The 19,276-nt window shown below is 40.4% G+C and overlaps 1 protein-coding gene across 2 annotated transcripts in view; it reads right to left on the bottom strand.

Moving 5' to 3' along the window:
* The window catches only part of ADRA1B (adrenoceptor alpha 1B), a 35,340-nt gene extending 17,097 nt beyond the window's left edge, over positions 1-18,243 (bottom strand). Inside the window, exons 1-2 of one of the 2 annotated variants that reach the window (XM_069869721.1) lie at positions 18,162-18,243; positions 1,523-2,803 (exon numbers count right to left, since the gene is read on the bottom strand). In XM_069869721.1, the coding sequence (XP_069725822.1) occupies positions 1,523-2,483 (961 nt within the window). In that variant the 5' untranslated portion in view covers positions 2,484-2,803; positions 18,162-18,243. Of the gene's footprint in view, positions 1-1,522; positions 2,929-18,161 lie in introns of those variants that run through there. The other variant, XM_069869722.1, reaches the window with a different exon arrangement.
* Between the last annotated feature and the right edge of the window lie 1,033 nt (positions 18,244-19,276).

Genomic DNA, 19,276 nt, shown 5'->3' with positions numbered 1-19,276 from the left:
GCTTCTGCTACCTGAAGACATGCTCTCCTGCATTTACATTTGCTTTTTTTTTTCTCCAAAGTTTCTTCTGCAATTCAAAATCAAGGAGAGAAAATATTGATCAGATGCTCATGACCTACTAGCTACCTATCTAGTACTACTACTAGAGCTATAGGGTGAAAATGTATTTCTGTCTACAGGTATGCATTTTGGCAATAGTTGGAAACCTGCTCTACATAATAAACTTTCTTTAAGAACCAGCACAACACTTAAACTTCAATAGCCAAAGTGAACTTTGCTCACAATTTTCCTCCTGTTTGGAATTTTTCACATGCTTAACATTAGCTTTATGCAGATATTGGATCATAAAGATTTTAAAGTTCATGATACAATAAGCTAGAGATTATAAAGTTATCTTGTTAAAGGCTGTAGTCTAAATGGTATTACACATTCACTGAAATTATAATTTTGTAACACTTCACCAGGACCAGGTTGCGAACTCAGTTTAGTTTTCTACAAAAGTCTCTAAAAATATTTGCTTACCACTCAATTAGAAATGTTTTGGTAGGGTAACTAAGTAAATGCGAATATAGAACATTAATCAAGGATTTTTCTCCCTTTTATTTTTCCCACTTCTTCCCATATTTAGGCTGCCAGACTGTCTGCTCTCAGAGAAGTGAATTTTGGACAGATATTTTTGAGACCTTAGTAATTCGATGTCTTGAGATACTCCAGTTCAGAGGCACTGCTAGTATTAAAGGCAATGCAAGCAAATTTTACAAGGACTTGGGAACACAAAGCAATGTTTAAAGGCTACATCAAATCTTTTTAAGTTGAAAGTGAACAAAGTGGCTGCCAAAATCTTACCTGTCTATCTCCTGAGAAGCCTAAACTAAGACCTATTGAAATCAGCGAGAACCTTTCTGTGGGGATCAATGTGCTTTGTATGTTTGCTTTCGGGATTTAATCCCTGAGGTTTGAACTGCAAACTAGAACTTTTTCATTTTCTCAAAGCTCGGGGGAGTTTTGCACCTTGTCATTAAATGAAGTTTATTTCCAATGAAGACACCTAATAATGCCAGAAGCCTTACTGTAGTCTAAACATCTAACAGCAAACTAAACCAAGAACATTTCAATGCTGAAAGTCTTTTTGTGTTTTTATCCAGGATTTTTTGTTAAGATATCCTAGAAAAATGTCTCTGAAACATTATCAAATTAAAACAAAGACCATAAAGGAGAATTTAACATATAAACTCTGAAGATAGTGTCCCCTGATTTGACATCTGCCCTGTCACTGAGAAGAACTACCAGATAAGCAGACTTTCTGCAGGCTGCACACTTCACAAAGTTTCAGCATGACTCTTTGAAAAAAAATAACATCAGAAGTAAATTGTATTCACTTCCCTTCCTCTCATCCACTCATTGCAGTTATCAAAATGGTACCTACTTATCATTAATCTGATTTTTTTCCATGATGTTCCTGTAGTAAACAACGAACCCTCTTCCTCCCCCACCCCTTACAGTCCCTTGATTACCAGCTTACCTAGGGGCAGAACAATGAAGAAAGGTAGCCAGCACAAGATAAACATGCCAACCACGATTCCCAGCGTCTTGGCTGCCTTCTTTTCTCTAGAGAATTTTAAAAGTTTGAAAGCTAAGGAGTTCCTGGGATTGTGACTCTTGGGTTTGGTGCTGTTTAATGTGTCCTCTTGAAGGTTCTTGTAATGAATCCGTAAAGTCAGCTCCTTGGAGTTTGACATTTCTTTCATAACCCCAGCTTCCAAGTTTTTAGTAGTCCTCTTTGCCACTATGTAGACCCGACAGTACATCACGAGGATGACAATTAAAGGAATATAGAATGACCCCAAGGAAGAAAACAAAGCGTAGAATGGTTCTTCAGTGATACGGCACTCTTTGTCATCCTTGGGTGCTGGTTCTTTCCAGCCCAGAAGAGGCCCAATAGAAATCACCATGGAAAGGATCCAGACACTTAGAAGAGCTAAAATTGCCCTTCTTCTTGTTACCAAAGTTGGATACTGGAGAGAATAACGTACTCCTATATATCTATCTATAGAAATTGCACATAGACTTAAAATAGAAGCTGTACAGCACAGCACATCAACTGCTGCCCAGATATCACAGAATATCCTCCCCAAAACCCAGTAGCCAAGGATTTCCAGTGTAGCAGAGAATGGAAGGACAGTGAAACTCAGCAACAAGTCTGCTATTGCGAGGTTAATTATGAAATAATTTGTAGGAATTCTTAAATGTCTATTGCAAGCAACAGAGAGAATTACCATGATATTACCTATAATGGCAAAGAGTATAAAGGCACCTAGGATAAGCCCCACAATTATTGCTCTAGTGATATCCAAGGCAGGTGAATCCAGATTGCTTGCTGTCTCATTGGAGTTGTTTGACGAAAAATTGCCATTATGTAGTGCAGACACTTTCATATATCCAGATCCTGATGAATTGGATTTATCACCAAAGTAGGTATTCATCTTAAAAATCTTCCTCCATAGCAAGTTGTGCTTGGATCCCTTGCACAACAAGCAGATGTCTTGAGTTCAGCTGAAAGTTATCTCTCTATCCAAGAAGTTGCTGCAAAACCCCAGCCAGCTTTAGACTGAGAACTCATGTCCCCAGCAAGCTGTCAGCTGTGAGCATGCAAAACTTGCACAGCATGAAGTCTTCTGAAGCCTGTCAGAAATAATAGGCTGTTCGAACTTGCTTAATTTTTCACAGGAACTTGTTTAAACAGAAATCAGCAGGCAGAAGTCTTGGCTGGAGCTCGAAGGTAGCTGTTTCGATCATGACGTCCCTGAAATAAAAGACAGGTTTACTGCTTTCCCTTGTGCATTTGCGGTTCTGTTGGAAGGATGCCCCTGTCTAGCTGCTGTGACATGCATCTCCAGGAAGGGTTTGTCAGCACTTAGGCAGCTCTGCCTGCGCTCCCACTGCCGGTGCTGGTGACATCACCGTGGCCAGCGTCACAGCGCTAGAGGGCAATGCGATTCCAGCTAAAACTTCCATATCAAAGTCTGAAAGCTAAACAAATGGAATATATCGATCTTAATTAAAGCATTTGCCACATAAATCTGGATTGGAAACCTTTGAAAAACAGTTTCATTATCTGAGAAAAATACTCAGTGGGATGTGATGAAAAAAGCAATTTCAGTACAAAATGATCCAGCACCACTTGCCGTTTGCTCACCAAGAGCTTTGAGTTTATTTTGTAGTTGGAGTGAATCAGATGCCCTTTTAGAGAACTAATCATCTCCAAACTTCTAAGGACAAATAGGCGGGTTCCAGAAATCCCTAGTAATTCATAGACTCAGTACTTAATGATGGCATAAAAACATATAAGGAGTAGTTTGTTTCTAATTGTAAGCTTTCTGGTAATAAAAAAAAGGTAACATGATCAAAATCAAACTCTCTACTAAGATCTTGTTTGTGCTATATGCCTGTGTGGTACCAGGCACATCTGTAGCTTCATCTCCTCTTTTCTACTCAGATAACTTTTCTAGGCATAGGTGCATTGTGAATCCCAGCGTGAATAGAGATGAGCACCCTTGCCAAAAGCCAAAGTGAAAGCAGTGACAAATACTAGTAGTCTTTTTAAGGTACTCTTTATGCTTAAGCACCTTCCTATATGTTTGCTAAGGGCTGTGGGGTCACTGAGACTGTTGTTAACTCACTGCAGCTGTGGGAAGATCTACGGTATCCTATAAAGGAAGACATAAGTAAGAACTAATTCATTTTTCAGTTAATAACCTTTAATGTTGAAAACAGTGGTTTCTTGGTTTCTTCATTTTGTGTAGCTTTCTATCACCAGGTGGGGAGAAAGCTCAGATCTTTATTGCTTGGTGCCATCAAAACCAAAAAGTGAAAGATTAGCTGAATGTCTAACTGCCAAAAGCTGTTCTCAACTTTCTGTCATTAGGTTATGTCCTACAGCTGTTTTCTGCAGTATTCTTGGTTTCTGTGTATTGATTTTTCTGTTACAAAATGTACTGTGTTTAAATTAAAAGCTTCATTTTTAATTCGACAGTTATGGCTGAAAGTTGCAGCTGAGCACTGGTTTTAAGGACAAACTATGTAAACTAAAGCTCTGGTTGAATTTTATTTGAGGAGTGTATGGCAGATGTTTGTATAGCCCTCCCCAACAGCAGGGACTGTGGCAAAGCACTATCACTCACTAACTTTTCTTTGAAACATTTACAAGAATGACATGATAACATGCCATGGAGTCACTGAAGGGAAGAGGAACACACAATTTATGAGCTTAGCCTCTGCTTTTCTGCCTCTGCTCTCTCCAAGGCAGAACTTTTGTTGCTAGTAAAACAGTTACAGCCTTTGGTTTTGGGCATATATCCTTCACACTTACCATTCTTGATGGAACCCACTTAACCCCTCTCAGTTTTGTTTGTGATTTCTGACTTTGTTTCTCTGCCTTGTCTGTTTAAACTGTGAGTTCCTCAGGCCAGGGCATCTCTCCTGTTGTGAAGGTGTGATTACAGCTGTGTGTGGCCAGGGCATCCGACTCAGTACTGGTGTCAGTGTGGCAGTGGGGATGGGAGCAGGGGGCAGCAGGAGCAGCTGCTTGCCCAGGCATCCTGGTGGCATTGCACAGCCTACAATGAAGCCTTCATCTTTCCAGTGTTGGTGCTTGAGCTAAATTGATTAAAGCTAGTTTGATTAGATCATTAGGTGCAGACATAACGATGTTTCAGCCTTTGGCATGTAAAAAAAAAAAATCACTGCAAAATGTGGAGAGGCCGATAAGGAAGTATCAGTGAGGGAGTAAATTTATCTACTTCTGTTTCATAGCTGGCAACATGTGAGACATGCCCAGACTGCAAAGAATAACGGGGTGGCCTATGACTCCTCCCTGGCTTCCACCACACCACATTAAGATGTTGTAGCCCTGACGAAGGAGATCTTTCAATAGCCTTTCGACAGCTACTTCCAGGAGTCAGCCAGTTCCAGCTTGCTGGCAAGGTCCAGGGCACTGTGCCAACAGCAGTGGCAAGAAAGGGCAGGAATAAGGATTCTAACTGGCAGTGGTTGGACTAAAACACGTTTCTTTGCTCAGCATCTTTTGCTGGGACTGGGACCAGTTTGCTTCCCTCACTAGCGCTACTTTCTGTGCCCTTCTAGATGAAACAACAGACAGAAAAGTCCTATTCTAGGAGACAAAGAGACTACTGCTCCTCTCTTACAGCCCTACAGGGAAGTCTGATGTGTTTTCCCATCCCTGCTCACCAGTCTGTGTAATAACACACTGGCTGAATAGTCATGAGGCTCAGCTGATTCGTGTTCACAAATTGCTTTGAGATCTTCAGTGGCAGGTGCTATAACAAAGCAGAGTATATTGAAACCCAGACATAGACATTAACTATTAACGTACCTTTGGATGAATGATAGAATAGATACTGTGAAAAATAGGCTACTTTTTCTGCCCAGTTCAAGGTAGCACTTCAAGCTAGTGCAGTCAAAAACATCTGATCAGAGAAATGCAGATTGTACTCACTGCAGTTACTTTCGTTCAGGTAAGTCCTACTTTTCAATGAAATGATAAATTTAGTAGCCTGGACATTCTGCTCAATATTGTTTCAACAATGATATACAGCAAGACAGGATGCCCCTTAGATATTAAGCATACTTCTGCTGAGGGCTTGCTGAAACAGCAGAAGAATGGATACATTTGTGGAAACACTGAGAACATCTTTGTATCTTCTTTGACTAGTTTAAAATTTAAAATATAAACTTTAAAAATAAATTTTCTGGTATTAGATAAATGATGCAAAAGGAGTTCTAGTGTCATGGCTCAGTTTTGTGAAGAGCTGTGTTCCTTTTACTGTTCTTTAACAAAGTGATTTTAAAAATATGTATTAGGTTTTTAATCAGATTTCAGAAACACAGCAGAAGCACTTTTGCAAAACCAGTGAATAACAATGCAGCCTGCCTCTAACTGGCACAGGAGTATGAGCTGACATAGAATTTAAACAAATATATCTACATATAGTTTTATGTAATTCCTCTTAATCCTTTGATTTAATTAGAAACCCTGACAACTCAAATAAACAGATGTGACTGAAGAAAAACAAGGCCATAGTGTCAGAATTTGTTTAGCTTATTCATTTGGACTTGAAGAGTATCACAAACACAAGATCATATTGGATACAAGTGTTCTTGTCATAGCAGCACAAACCAGAAAGCTTGCCTACCATGAAAGAAGGGTGAAAAGCTAGAAGCAATGAGAAGGACATTGGATGAATCTGGAGAAATATGTCCCTTCTCTGCCACTGTGTCTGATACCAAAACATTCCCAAGAAGTGGAGTGAGGAGCTGGTCTTGGGGAAGGTTTCTTGTACAATTGTGGGTGGGTGTGTAGATTCATGGGATGCATAAAATGTATCTGCAGCTCAGAAACAGTGTGAGACTCTGGGTGTTTGGCACTATATTGTTTTCTTCATAATATGGCTTCTTTGTAGATGGTGTCAGCATTAAAAATAGACTAATAACAAGATTAAACTCCTGTCTGTTTTCATTAGAAATGTCAGTGTTGGTTACTTAGCTACGTGTATGTTATTGCTTGTTTTTTAAATTACAGACAGTGTAAAATATTGTTATTTTTTTGATACAAGTGATTTTTTTCTGAACTCTTCTTTCTTTCTCTAAGCACCGCTGGACAACACTGTAAATCCACAGGCAGGGTGATCCACAGAATTCTTTCTTTCGTTTCCATTACTGCTGACATCTTTGTCCTTCATAGTAAACATCTTTGGCTTAGCGATTTGTGAAAAATTTCCACAGACATTGGAAATACGTAGGATTATAATTTCCTGAATTTTCATGGTTAAGCACAAGTTATTTTCCTTGGAGTATGTGCACACACATGCTGAACCTCAGGAAAGGGCCAATTTCCATGATAAAAAGAGAAAAAAATGCATTTAAAATGCTAATTTTGAGTTGTCAAGTAATAATATTTAAAAACCTGTAGTTGCCCTGTCAGAGTAGAAAAAAATTTGTCACAGGATTGTCTTAAAAACTAAGATTATTAGCTTGAATTTGAAAAACAAAGGTTGCAAACACTTGTGATTTTGAATAATCTTTTCTTCTGCTGTAATTCAGTGCTTGTTATTTTTATGTAAATACAATTTAAAGAGCATTTTCTAAGTAAAATACAGTCAAGTTACTAAAATACTATGCTTTTTATGTTGTCACTGGCTCTTAAAGTCTCTTCCAGGCTTAGGTTTTGCAGGGCTGTTTCCCCTCCAAAAATGTGTTTTGTCACATTCCTTTAGCTGTACATTTCTGCTAAGAGCTTTGCTAAAGAACCCTAAAATTACAGGTTACTGATATAGGTCCCATCTCCGAAACAGACTTCATGAGGATGATGCCAGTTGAACTTTTTTTGGGCAGAGAATAATGGACTTGGGTCTGGTAAAAAATCAGTATTTAGAAGCCTGGGAAAATTATGTCCCTGTCTTAAAGAGGGAGAAATCAACACAGCCTGTCTTTCTCCAGCATCGAGTGGAATGAGTGCATGTCTCTGTGTGTAGTTTTCAACTTGCAAATGCTTGGGAAGCTGATAGACTTGATTACTGCTTTCATTCTTCACAAAAATGTCACTAAGCAATTGAATAAAAAAAAAAGTCACATCAGTGTAGAATTCACAGTACTGCAAATTGCATCCTCTCTAAAGACACACCTAGGTGTTACAGTTCCCTGAGACAGTTTTGGGGGATGCTGCTCTTTTAGTGTGAACTGTACTTCATCAGAACCGAGGGGCTGGTTTTGTTCACAGGTTCCCCTCAGGCTGCCATCCTTTTGCATAGCTTGTGTTACCATCATTCCAAAAGTGCTCTGAAGAGCTTTAGACAGAAGGATGCTGGTTGGTGTCTTCTGCTCTGAGACTCTTACCTGTCTTTCACAAAGTACCCAGTTCACAGCCAAACACTGCAGTAAACAGACCCACAAAGAGCAAAGACACAGGGAGGACCTGCTAATCACATCAGGTCTTTCTCTAGATATCACAACATAAAATCACCGTAGCATCCAGAAGGCACAGATGACTGCAAGCTGTTTCATCCTCCTCAAAACAAGAGCAAAAGAGTAACAAGGTGCTACATCTAAGTCTATTTGCCTTGTTTCTATGCTGTATCTAAACTATGTAATTTTTCTGTTTATCTACCTACGTGTTTTGATGGTGTTGGCCATGACCATTTGCTCCCTTTTGCCACCTGCTCTCCACTCCCTGGAGTTGGGGACAAAGGAGAGGGAAACGCACTGCTACTCAGAAAGTGGTTTCTTATCACCCTAAAATTCCAGCAGCAACTGTATGCTGCACACTCCAACAAAACATAAACAGGCCCCTTCAGGCTGTTTGAACTAGGTCATTGGGTTGCTGATCTTGAAAAAAACCCAACTTTTAACACTTCTGCTTGCTCTGATGTAATATTATTGGTGTCCTCCCAGGAGAGGACAAAAATTACTGGAGAATTACCTATCACAGAGTTAGATAAATATCAGACAAATATCACTGGAGAAGGAGTGAGAAAGTGAGAAGTCATGAAGTCCTGACTTTTCTTCACGGTCTGCTGGCGGTCTGGCATACAGGATATAATTTTCTCATTATTTATGACCCTCTTATCAATTCATGCATGCAACATGTTTTCTGCTTTTGGTTGCACTGGGACTATTTGTGAAACAAAACACATGGTTCTATCCTGTAACATCCCCTATTGCCAAAAAAAAAAAAATCAAAATGTTTCTACAGGAACAATCACTCATGTGGTGCTTTTATAAATTGCAGGTCTCTTGTTAAGCATTTCCACCTCCTGGTATTGAATATCAGCACATTTCTGAAAGCATAAAAATAAGGTCTTGTGGTGGAAGAAAATTTCATTTTATCAGGTCTCCTGTGACTTTTTCCAGGAAGTCATGATGCTTGGAGCTGATTGCAAACTATGGGGAGATAACAGATCTATTGGAAGATAATATTAGCTGATAAGATGTTCTGCCAAACCATAATGCAGTAAAAAAAGTCTTACTAAGTTACTCATGTAACGTGTGGGATACCTTTACTAAATGTAAGAAGAGCCATGAAGAGGTATTTGACTGGTGCAGGATTACACAGTTGAACTCATTTTGAACTCATTTGAACTCAACTGTCATACAACACAGTGTAAATGTGCTTGCAAAAAAGCCCTGTACTTGGTAAGCTGGTGGAGTAGAACTGCCCCTGCGTCTTGTGTGCTCTTGCTCTGGTTGAACAATGTGCTTTCTTGATTGGTTTCCTCTTGTCATCACTTTGATTGCTTAGTTGCTGTTATACTGCAGTGTGGCTAACCTGAACAACATGGGTTAAAGCCATAAATGCAGGAAGAGAAAGGGAAACTTTTCAAAGGGTTATCTTGTGCCCTCTCAGTTGTTGCTTGAAATATGCATGCTTTGCAGAAAAATCAGTCTCCACTCTAAAACAGTCCTTATTAACTATGCCTTGAGATTAAAAGGGACAAAGGAGAATGTGTGTTAGATTTGGGAATCTCTCTCTAATTTCGTGAGACTCTTAGTCAGGAGCTTGTTTATTACCTTCACAAACCACTGAGATAATCTACGAATTCTCCACTGGGCAGTGGGAAGTAAATGTGGGTTGGCTTAGTCTTCAGGAGCTGTTTTCACAGGGATCAAAACTTGGGTACATAAACTAAATAGCTTTATCTAAGGCCATGGACTACAGTGCTCCCTGTAATGAATTTCTAATAATCATTGGTGCTTTGACTGATCAGAAATCCTATTTTATTTCCTTCTCCTCCCTCTTTCATCCTTCCTTAACAGTCAAATTTCCACCTCAATCCTAGCTGTGATCTTTTAAAGTATAGTTAGATTCTTTCATAAACCTATTGATTCAGAAGCTAAGAATCAATCTAAGCTTCAGCTGTCTAAGCATTAAATACTACAGAGTCTGGCATGGCTTGGGTGCCTGAAAGAAGCCCTGTCAGTAGATCAGTTGCCAGCCCACAACAGACATCACTTGGCACGTGAGTGCCTGAAAGGCTTGAGTAATTTGAATGGCATCTTGACTTGTATCAGAAACGGCGTGACCAGCAGGTCCAGGGAGGTTATTCTCCCTCTGTACTTGGCACTGGTGAGACTGCTCCTCGAATCCTGTGTTCAGTTCTGGGCCCCTCACCACAAGAAGGATGTTGAGGCTCTGGAGTGAGTCCAGAGAAGAGCAATGAAGCTGGTGAAGGGGCTGGAGAACAGGCCTTATGAGGAACGGCTGAGAGAGCTGGGGTTGTTTAGCCTGGAGAAGAGGAGGCTGAGGGGAGACCTCATTGCTCTCTACAACTACCTGAAAGGAGGTTGTAGAGAGGAGGGAGCTGGGCTCTTCTCCCAAGTGACAGGGGACAGGACAAGAGGGAATGGGCTCAAGCTCTGCCAGGGGAGATTTAGGCTGGACATTAGGAAAAAAATTTTCACAGAAAGGGTCATTGGGCACTGGAACAAGCTGCCCAGGGAGGTGGTTGATTCACCTTCCCTGGAGGTGTTTAAGGCACGGGTGGACGAGGTGCTAAGGGGCATGGTTTAGTGTTTGATAGGAATGGTTGGACTCGATGATCCGGTGGGTCTCTTCCAACCTGGTGATTCTATGATTCTAAATATAGCACAGCAGAAAAATATTCTATCAGAAAGTTGTTGCAAAAAGAATGGCTTTCTCCTTGGTAAGTGTTACAAATAGAGGTGTAGCAGAAGTGTGGGGGTTGGTCACGGCTGCCTCTGTGCCATCTGTGATGATAACTTGTACAGAAGCTGTCCAAAAGGGAGTGTAAATCCCTTACAGTGCTGTGCTAAACTGCACTAAGGGAAGAGAATTTCTTTCTGATCCCAGCTGGAGATGAGTCCTAAACCTTTACAAAATCTTTGACATGTGCAATCTTTCAGGATTTTAATCCAATAAGGGGACATTTATGGGAATCAGATGAGTTTCAGTGCTTGTGTTTTGCGTTGTCAGGCCCAGCAGTGGAACTGCCGTGATAGTTGATCTGGGTCACTGCTTCTCCCAGAAAGGCTTTTTAGCCTGAACACTCACCTCTGGGGAACGGCTACGTGGCTTCTCAGCCAGAGGTTGCCAAGCCTGGCCAAGGTGAAGTCCGAGTGGAGTGAGATAAGTCTGTCCGTGGCTGGCCAGAAGTCACTGTGTTAACTGACATCATGATTCATTTAGAGAGTTGCCACACTTTATTTGAACTGTTTTGCAAGACTCTGAGCACCTTCACCTCTCATTAGGTCCTACAGTTAAACAAGAGGGCTTGTTGGATGCTGGCCTGGGCTTCCTGGGTAAAGCAGTTGAATTGTGCTTGTGAGGCAGGAGGGGAATACCAGGCTTTCATGAAAGAATCCTTTCCTTTCCTATGCATTTAAGCTATCTCATAATTTGACTCTTTTAGAATAGAATTATGATGCAATGAACTTGAGGCTTTTATCTCCATATTATAGTCTGTTCTCAATCATAAAAAGTAAAATTAATACAGATAGCACAGTCTTTTTTTAAAAAGGCATATTGCTGGGTGTATTTATTTACATTAATTAAACTAGTCTTCATTTAAAAACCTTAATGTGACATTAAAAGTACTGTAACTAAGTGTTGAAGGAACAAAAACATTTTAAACACAACACATAATTTATGTTACTCATTGTCATAAGATAAAATTGTGCCAAGAGCTGTGCAAGATTAGATTAGACATTTATGTGGCTAACGAAACAATCACTGATAAAGTAGCTAAGATGACCATAGCGTTATAAATCTCCATGTTGAAAGAAATAAATTGAAGGTAAATTCAAGCTGGATAGAAACTTTTCATACTGTCAGATTATGTCATAAGTAATTAGTTTCATTTCTGTGCCTTCTTCTAAACCATTTCTTCATTCTAATAATTAAGTGCTAAGCCTAGAGTAGCATTTTCAACAGAGCAGAAATGTGGCTGGGAAAGAGATTTTTCAAAGGTCTCTAGGCTGCCTTAATGCTGTAGTTGCACTGAGGGGGAATTGTGCTATCCTGATATATTTGACCTTACACTTTAAGTACTGGAACACCATGTTGGCCCTTAGAAACCTCTGAAAACGCCGTTTCTGATCCAAGCCAAGATGCCATTGGCCTTCTTGGCCACCTGGGCCACTGCTGGCTCATGTTCAGTCGCTGTCAACCAACACCCCCAGGTCCCTCTCCTCCAGGCAGCTTTCTAGACAGACTTCTCCTAGTCTGTAGCTGCACAGGGTTGTTGTGCCCCAAGTGCAGGACCCGGCACTTGGCCTTGTTAAACCTCATGCCATTGGACTCTGCCCAGCGGTCCAGCCTGTTCAGATCCCTTTTTAGAGCCTCCCTACCCTCCAGCAGATCCACACTTCCACCCAGCTTAGTGTCGTCTGCAAACTTGCTCAGGGTGCACTCGATGCCTTCATCCAGGTCATTGATAAAGACATTGAACAGGGCTGGACCCAGCCCTGAGCCCTGGGGAACCCCACTTGTCGCTGGCCTCCAGCTGGATTTCACACCATTTCCCACCACTCTCTGGGCCCTCCAGCCAACCAGTTTTCCACCCAGGAGAGTGTGCGCCTGTCCAGGCCAGAGGTGACAGTTTCCAAAGCAGAATGCTGTGAGAAACTGTGTCAAAGGCTTTACTGAAGTCCAGGAAGATCCATCCACAGCCTTTCCCTCATCCAGCGGCCGAGTCACCTTCCCATAGAAGGCGATCAGGTTAGTTTGGCAAGACCTGCCTTTTGTGAACCCGTGTTGACTGGGCCTGATCACCCGGTTCTCTTGCATGTGCTTCATGATAGCATTCAAGATCACCTGCTCCATGACTTTCCCTGGCACTGAGGTCAGACTGACAGGCCTGTAGTTCCCTGGATCCTCCCTGTGACCCTTCTTGTAGATGGGCACAACATCAGCCTCCAGTCCAGTGAGACTTCCCCAGTCTTCCAGGACTGTTGGAAGATGATGGAAAGGGGTTTGGCCAGCACATCCGCCAGCTCCTTCAATACCCTTGGATGACTCCCATCCAGCCCCATAGACTTGTGGGTGTCTAGTCGGGCGAGCAAGGCTCTGACCACCTCCTCTGACCACATGCTCATGATAGCCCTCCCTTTGATTTTAAATATCCAAATGGTTTGTTCTGCCTCTCACGGATCATAGCAATCTAGATCCTAAAGTACTGCAGCATTTGAAATCTAAACCTGTATTTTACATATTGGGACATTTTTGTGAAAGATCAGTATTTTATTTCTTAAAGAAAATAACAACTTATTTCCATCTCTCCCCATTTCGTTAAGTTCTGGTCATGGTGTGCACTGTTCTTCATTACATCGTTGTGGCTTACAGAATATGCAATTGCAGCCTAAGAATTTTGTTGCCAGTTAGTGGATGGGGACTCACTAGTGATAAACACTGAAATTCATCTTGCTCTACTGATATACCAACCCATTCTGATCTTTTGCCTTAATGAAAATGTCTGGGAGAATCAGTGGCTGAGTTTTATGTGTGCAATAACACAGACCTTAGAATATGTACCCTAGATCTTAATTCAAAGAAATCAATGTCAATTTATCATCTAATTTGATCCGTTCCTTTTCATAAATCAGTATTTATATATATTCCAGGATACGTGTAACTTTATTGGAATCAAGGCATTTTTTTATTCTTGAAATATTTATTACTTCTAAATCAAAATATTTTACTTAGAATTATTTTTTTTACTGTAAGATATGGATATTGCCGAGAAAGGGAAGCGAGTCCAGGCTTCCTTATTTATTGGTTCCATGCTCCAGCTAAAAATCCTAGAGGAGCTGAAAACTTGTATTTCTCCTACTCATCTCAGTAATTATCCATCTTCTCTTTGCTGAACTCATTGCAATAAAAAAAAAAGATAATGTTAAATGGCAAGATTGCTTGGAGAAGGATTGCAAATTCAGAGAAAGCTCCTTTGGTCCAGTGTTGAAAACACTGAGATAATAAAGAAGTAAAGGACAAAGAGAGCCTCTTTATAATACAAGGAGGGAATGCGAGAATTTTTAAGCAAATACAGCAAAAAGGACTGAAACAGTGACTTCTTTCATGTCTTTAAACGTGTCACTTCTAATAATTAATAGTCTGTTAATCTAAGCAAGGGGAAGAAAATTTTGCACCATTCTGTAGTCTACAGCTTGCTGAGAGAAATACTCTTTTGTGTCTTCTCTTCTAAGGACAATAAGAGACACCTGTTTCAGTGTTGAATCAAGATATTCCCTCTTCTATAGCACTTTATTAAGACACAGCTTGAGAACCAGGTATTTAAGTGTTACAGATTCTACTCCTTCACAGTAGCGTTTTGAATGCAAATCATCTCATAATATTTTAAAATATGCACTAGTGGTTTCTCACCACTCAGAGTAAATAAAAGTGCATGCTACTGCATCTTTTAGAGATGAGTGTAAGAGGAGAAATAAATGAATTTTTCAATATTATCCAGTGCATCAAGGACAGTCAAGCACTTAGTAGCTAGAACGCATACTTACAGGTGGAACTGTGAGAACTCCAAAGAAAAAAATTAGTTTGGCTTGTATTTTCTGTTACATGGAACACTGAACTTTTCTTTGAATTAATGTTAAATATTCATGAATCTGCTATTTTTTCCATATTTTGTTCTTGTGAGAAGCCATAAAAATCTATAACTATGCTTTATTTCTCCAGAGAAAAATTAGGTGAAAGGAAACATCTGTTTCTTGTCTTTTTCCTGTCAAGATTTGGAATAATTATATCTTCTATTAAAGCAACAGGGAAAGACCAAATTCTATTTGATTTTAATTAAAAAAAAGTTAATTGTATTGTGTATTGTCTAATAGTTGATGGTAGTGTAAGAGAACAATAAGAATAGCTTTATTTTATAGAACTAAAATAATCTCTGCTGTTTTCATATTCCTGTGGTTTAACAGAGAGATGTATGAGATCTGGCCGCTACTTACTGACATGAGTCCTGTGGCAGTGCAAATCAAGAGAATGCAGATGGTTTTATAATTGTTGCATAAATGGGTTCAAGCCAGGGAGATCACCTGATCCCTCCATACTGCAAAGGAGGGAAAGAAGAAAATCCACAAACCACCTTTGCAGCTCTCACTTTGTTTTTTAGCTACTTTGACAAGCGTCTAAGTAGTCTAAATGTTTATTATGGATTGCATAGGTATGCTGTGCCCGCCAGAGCAGTGCCCAGATTTGTTACATAATTTGGCATCAGAAGCATTCACCTTTACACAGAGTTTATGCTCTATAATCCTTTTCAGTATCAGCAACAAGAAATACTTCTGAAGAGGAGAAAAATGGTCTAGTCATTACCAAGAAGCATAAACAACGCTCCAATTGCCAACTCTGGCTACTGCCCCCCGGCAGGAGGGCTGGCTCCTGCGAGCAACCTGACTGCATCCCAGACCCTCTAGAGTCTCATCACTGAGACAGTTGCCTGCAGCGTTCTGGTGCTAAATGCAGCTTGCGCAGGACAGGAAAGCTGATGGAACTGAAGCTATTAAGAACTTTATAGCCTGTAACCAGCACCTTGACTATAACCTGGAGGTTTACTGGCAGCGGTGCAGAGCTCAGTGCAGAGCAGAGATTGCACAGTTCAGTAGCACTCTACAGTCCTCACAGAGCTATCAATAATTTATTAAAGGTAAACACAGTCATTGATTTGTCATTTTCTTACGTAAACAATATAGCTGTAGCACCAGGCATACAAGATAAGGGCCTTTTCCTGAAAAGGCCTATAACCGCATGAGTATCTGCTCATGGATTCGTTTGCCAAAAGCAAAGCAACTGGTGCTGCAGAATGCGGCTGCTTCAGGCTGTTGCACAACGGAGATAGTGAGCAGGATTTTGTTGGAATTCACACTTTTTGCATGCTCATTGCAAGAGATATTCTTGAAAGTATCAGAAGTCATTGTGAGTCAGAAATAAAAATGAACTAAAGGCAGCAGCTTTGACACATCAAGAACAGATTCACTTTCAGAGAGTTTTTGCAAGATCATTCTCCAGGCTGTCCTCAGCAGCACCAGGCAATGTATGACCCACAGCCAGTCCTAACCACCTCTCCTGGAGAATATCTCATTATCCTGCTAGTGTTTGGTGTAAAGAATTGAATGACAAAGGAGGACTATGAGTGTCCAGTAAAGATCAGAGAAATACCTGGGAGCTCTGTGAGTGTAACTGTCTGCATGAATCTGCCAGAAGTATGTGGAGAGACACATAGTGGGAGTCTTTTGGAAAAGCTGAGTGCACCAGTGAGTATGGTACATTGCAGTGTATGAAAAAGGGCTAGGCACTTGCTAGCATTCTCAGAAAATCATGTTTTGATTTATTGTCAATGATTTCTTGTCCCTGAGTTTTTTAATTTAACAAAACGCACGTTTCAAACAAATATGAAATTATGATGAGCTGATGTGTAGGTTCTCATTTTGATAATTTTTGTCTCCACCAGACAGTGCTTCTGCAGACTTTGTCCATTCCAAGTCTATTACTCCAGTTAATATTTGTTGTAATTAAGAATGACATCCTTGACTCTAGCACCGTACATATCCATTAGTAAAAATAATTCAATAAGGCGTCGACTAGCTTACAAGTTAGTAATGAAGTCATTAGAGTTGTCAGTCAGTCTGGCACCACTCTTCTGATTAGCAATTTTCCTTTTTTGGGAAGGAATCACCCAACATCTCTGTGGTTTAAGGAGACTTAGTCGTAACCAGAAACTGCTCCAACAGTCTCTGGTTAAAAAATAACTCACCTTTGTTTAAGGACGTCTAAGGAAAAGCATTCTGACCTACTTCTGACAAGAAGCTAGTCACAGCTTCTTTCTTTCTGACCTTTTGGAATGAAAATGAACATTTGCCTGTGATGAAGATAATGGAAGAAAATAAATTTGAGAATGAGTCACCAAAATTTTTGTTCAGAAGGCAAGATACAGGATCCCAAGAGATCTTTATTTATAGCCTAAGAAAACTCAATGAAGAGTTTCAGGATGACAAATGAAACTGTAGAAGAAGCTAAAGTAATGACTAATGATAACTCAAACATGCTATTTCCATCACAAATTAAATAAGCACATTATGGTAATAAAACTGCAAAAGAGCTAAAACAATTTTAATTCTGTGGAGCCCTGCAAGACTTTTTGGAATCTACATTGGAGAAAAGGTTGTATTTCACTTATCTGTCTTCAGTCCTACCACTTCAGAGTGTGATATTACTGTAAAGGTATTGAAATATATTCAAGGACAAAAATTATTTACATCTGCAAAGGTAAAATCAGGCTGTCTCACTGTAATATATCTGTCAATCATCTTGACTGTGATCATAAAGTAACTGCAGCAAGAAAATAGATACAGAGCTGATGAAGGAGAGAAAAGTCCTTGTCATGCATGTTATTTAATGAAAACAAGGGCTCTCATGATTTTACATGAATAATTTGCCTATGCATATGTATAACAGAGAGGCAAGTTAACAGCAGCACAATGAACATTAAGAATATCACAAATGTCACAATCCCCTTCCTCAGCCTCTGGACTGTGATCTCTTCTGATCAGACTAATTCTCTGCTATACCCCACCACGGGTCTGGTGTGGAGAAGCAGAGTTGCTACCAGGTAGGGCAATGGCCTGAGCACGAGGACATAGTAATTGTAGTCTGAGCTCTTCTAATGGGTTGCTGAGTGAATTTAGACAAGTCATACACTCTCCCAGAGCCTCAGTTTCTCTGCCTTTCACAAGGAAATGATGATGCCTGTCTTTTAAGCAAAATACCTTCACACATTTAAGTGGCAAGAGGTATATCAGAAAGGTACTATTCCTAGCTGGACAAAAATATAATTCTGCGAATATCCAAGCTTTCCCCCTTTCCACATGCATATAAATATTATTTTTTTTTCCAAACCCACTTCAGCACAAGTGTGATTTTCTTCCGTTTATACTTACAATCATGATTCCTGTGTCTCTGCTTCTGCTAGAGTGAATTTTTCACAGAGCCTCTGTAGCCTTTTACGCATACTAACAGAGTGAGTGCCTGTTCGTCTGTTGTGTGACTCTGAGGCTATTACAGAGAGAAATAACATCAATGCTTAAAAACAAATTAGCAACCGAGAACTTTAGTGATGTACCTGTCTCTGTGTCATCCTTCAGTCTTGGGAAATGGAGCAGTTGGAAATACAACTTGGGTCTTTTTGGTGGTGGATGGCTCGGCTGCAGCTGGCTGTAACAGAGTATTTTTGGAATGGATGAAGGGGTGATTCTCTTGCCTTGCTTTGCACGTCACTGTGATCTCAGTGCTGCCGAACATATGATGTGTCTCCAACTGCAAGTCTCACTTGCAGCAGCTGCATGATGAATTTAAACTGCTACTAGAAAAAATGAAGGTAACTCCCAAGTAGGGGATATTAGCTGTTTTGTTTTTTTTACTGTTTATTGCTGGTTTGTACCGTAAGAGGTTTCCATGTGTCTGAAACTTAAGCTGTGTCTCTGGTAAGCAAATGCTTTAGAGATGCTGATCAGAATGTCCAGTGAAAGAGATTTTCATCACGAATACTTCAAAATTTTTACAAATTGTTTTAAATTCTTTGTAATCAAATTTCCCATAGAAATGCAGAGATTTTGCTAACTTTCACTTACTGTTATGTGGCAGGATAGAAATTCTAATCAGTATCAGAGAGATGAAGAACCATCATGAGATAGCTCTGTGACAATGTTATTCATCTGAATCATGGGTAAGCCAGCATTCAAATTCCTCTTCCACCTATCTGGCTGGCAGCTTTCTTTGAGTGCATTCGGTTGGCTACCTGGCTGGTAGATGTGGTCTTCAGCATGCTCGCAGAAGGATTGGGTAAATATTGGAGTGCATTTAGCTGTACCTGGAGCAGGGTGAAAAATAAGGCTTTTTCCCCCTTTTAGACTGAAGAAATCACCGAGGTTGACTAATAGCTAGATTTCTCTAGGAATATAGGAAGGTGTGTATTGGAAGGGAGCTGCTGGAGACTTCCCAGAGATGGTGGAGGCTGCTGATCTGTGATCATGGTGAGAGTTGGAGTGGAGATCACTGCTGGCATATAAATGGATTTTCCAGTATTGTCCTGATGCATCTGCTGTATTTTGAGAAAGAGCTGCTGCCTACAAGTGAGTCAGAGCCATGGGCTGTGGAGGGGAAGCTTTGAGGGGAAGCAGTAGGGTGGGGAGGACTGTAATGGGTGAAGCCTACTGGGAAGGATGCTTAGAAACTCCC

This window comes from Phaenicophaeus curvirostris, chromosome 15, assembly GCF_032191515.1.
Source record: "Phaenicophaeus curvirostris isolate KB17595 chromosome 15, BPBGC_Pcur_1.0, whole genome shotgun sequence".
In the NCBI taxonomy this organism is placed as follows: Eukaryota; Metazoa; Chordata; class Aves; order Cuculiformes; family Cuculidae; genus Phaenicophaeus; species Phaenicophaeus curvirostris.
Note: the sequence above shows the minus strand (reverse complement) of the source record. Positions and strands in the feature narration are given on the sequence as shown.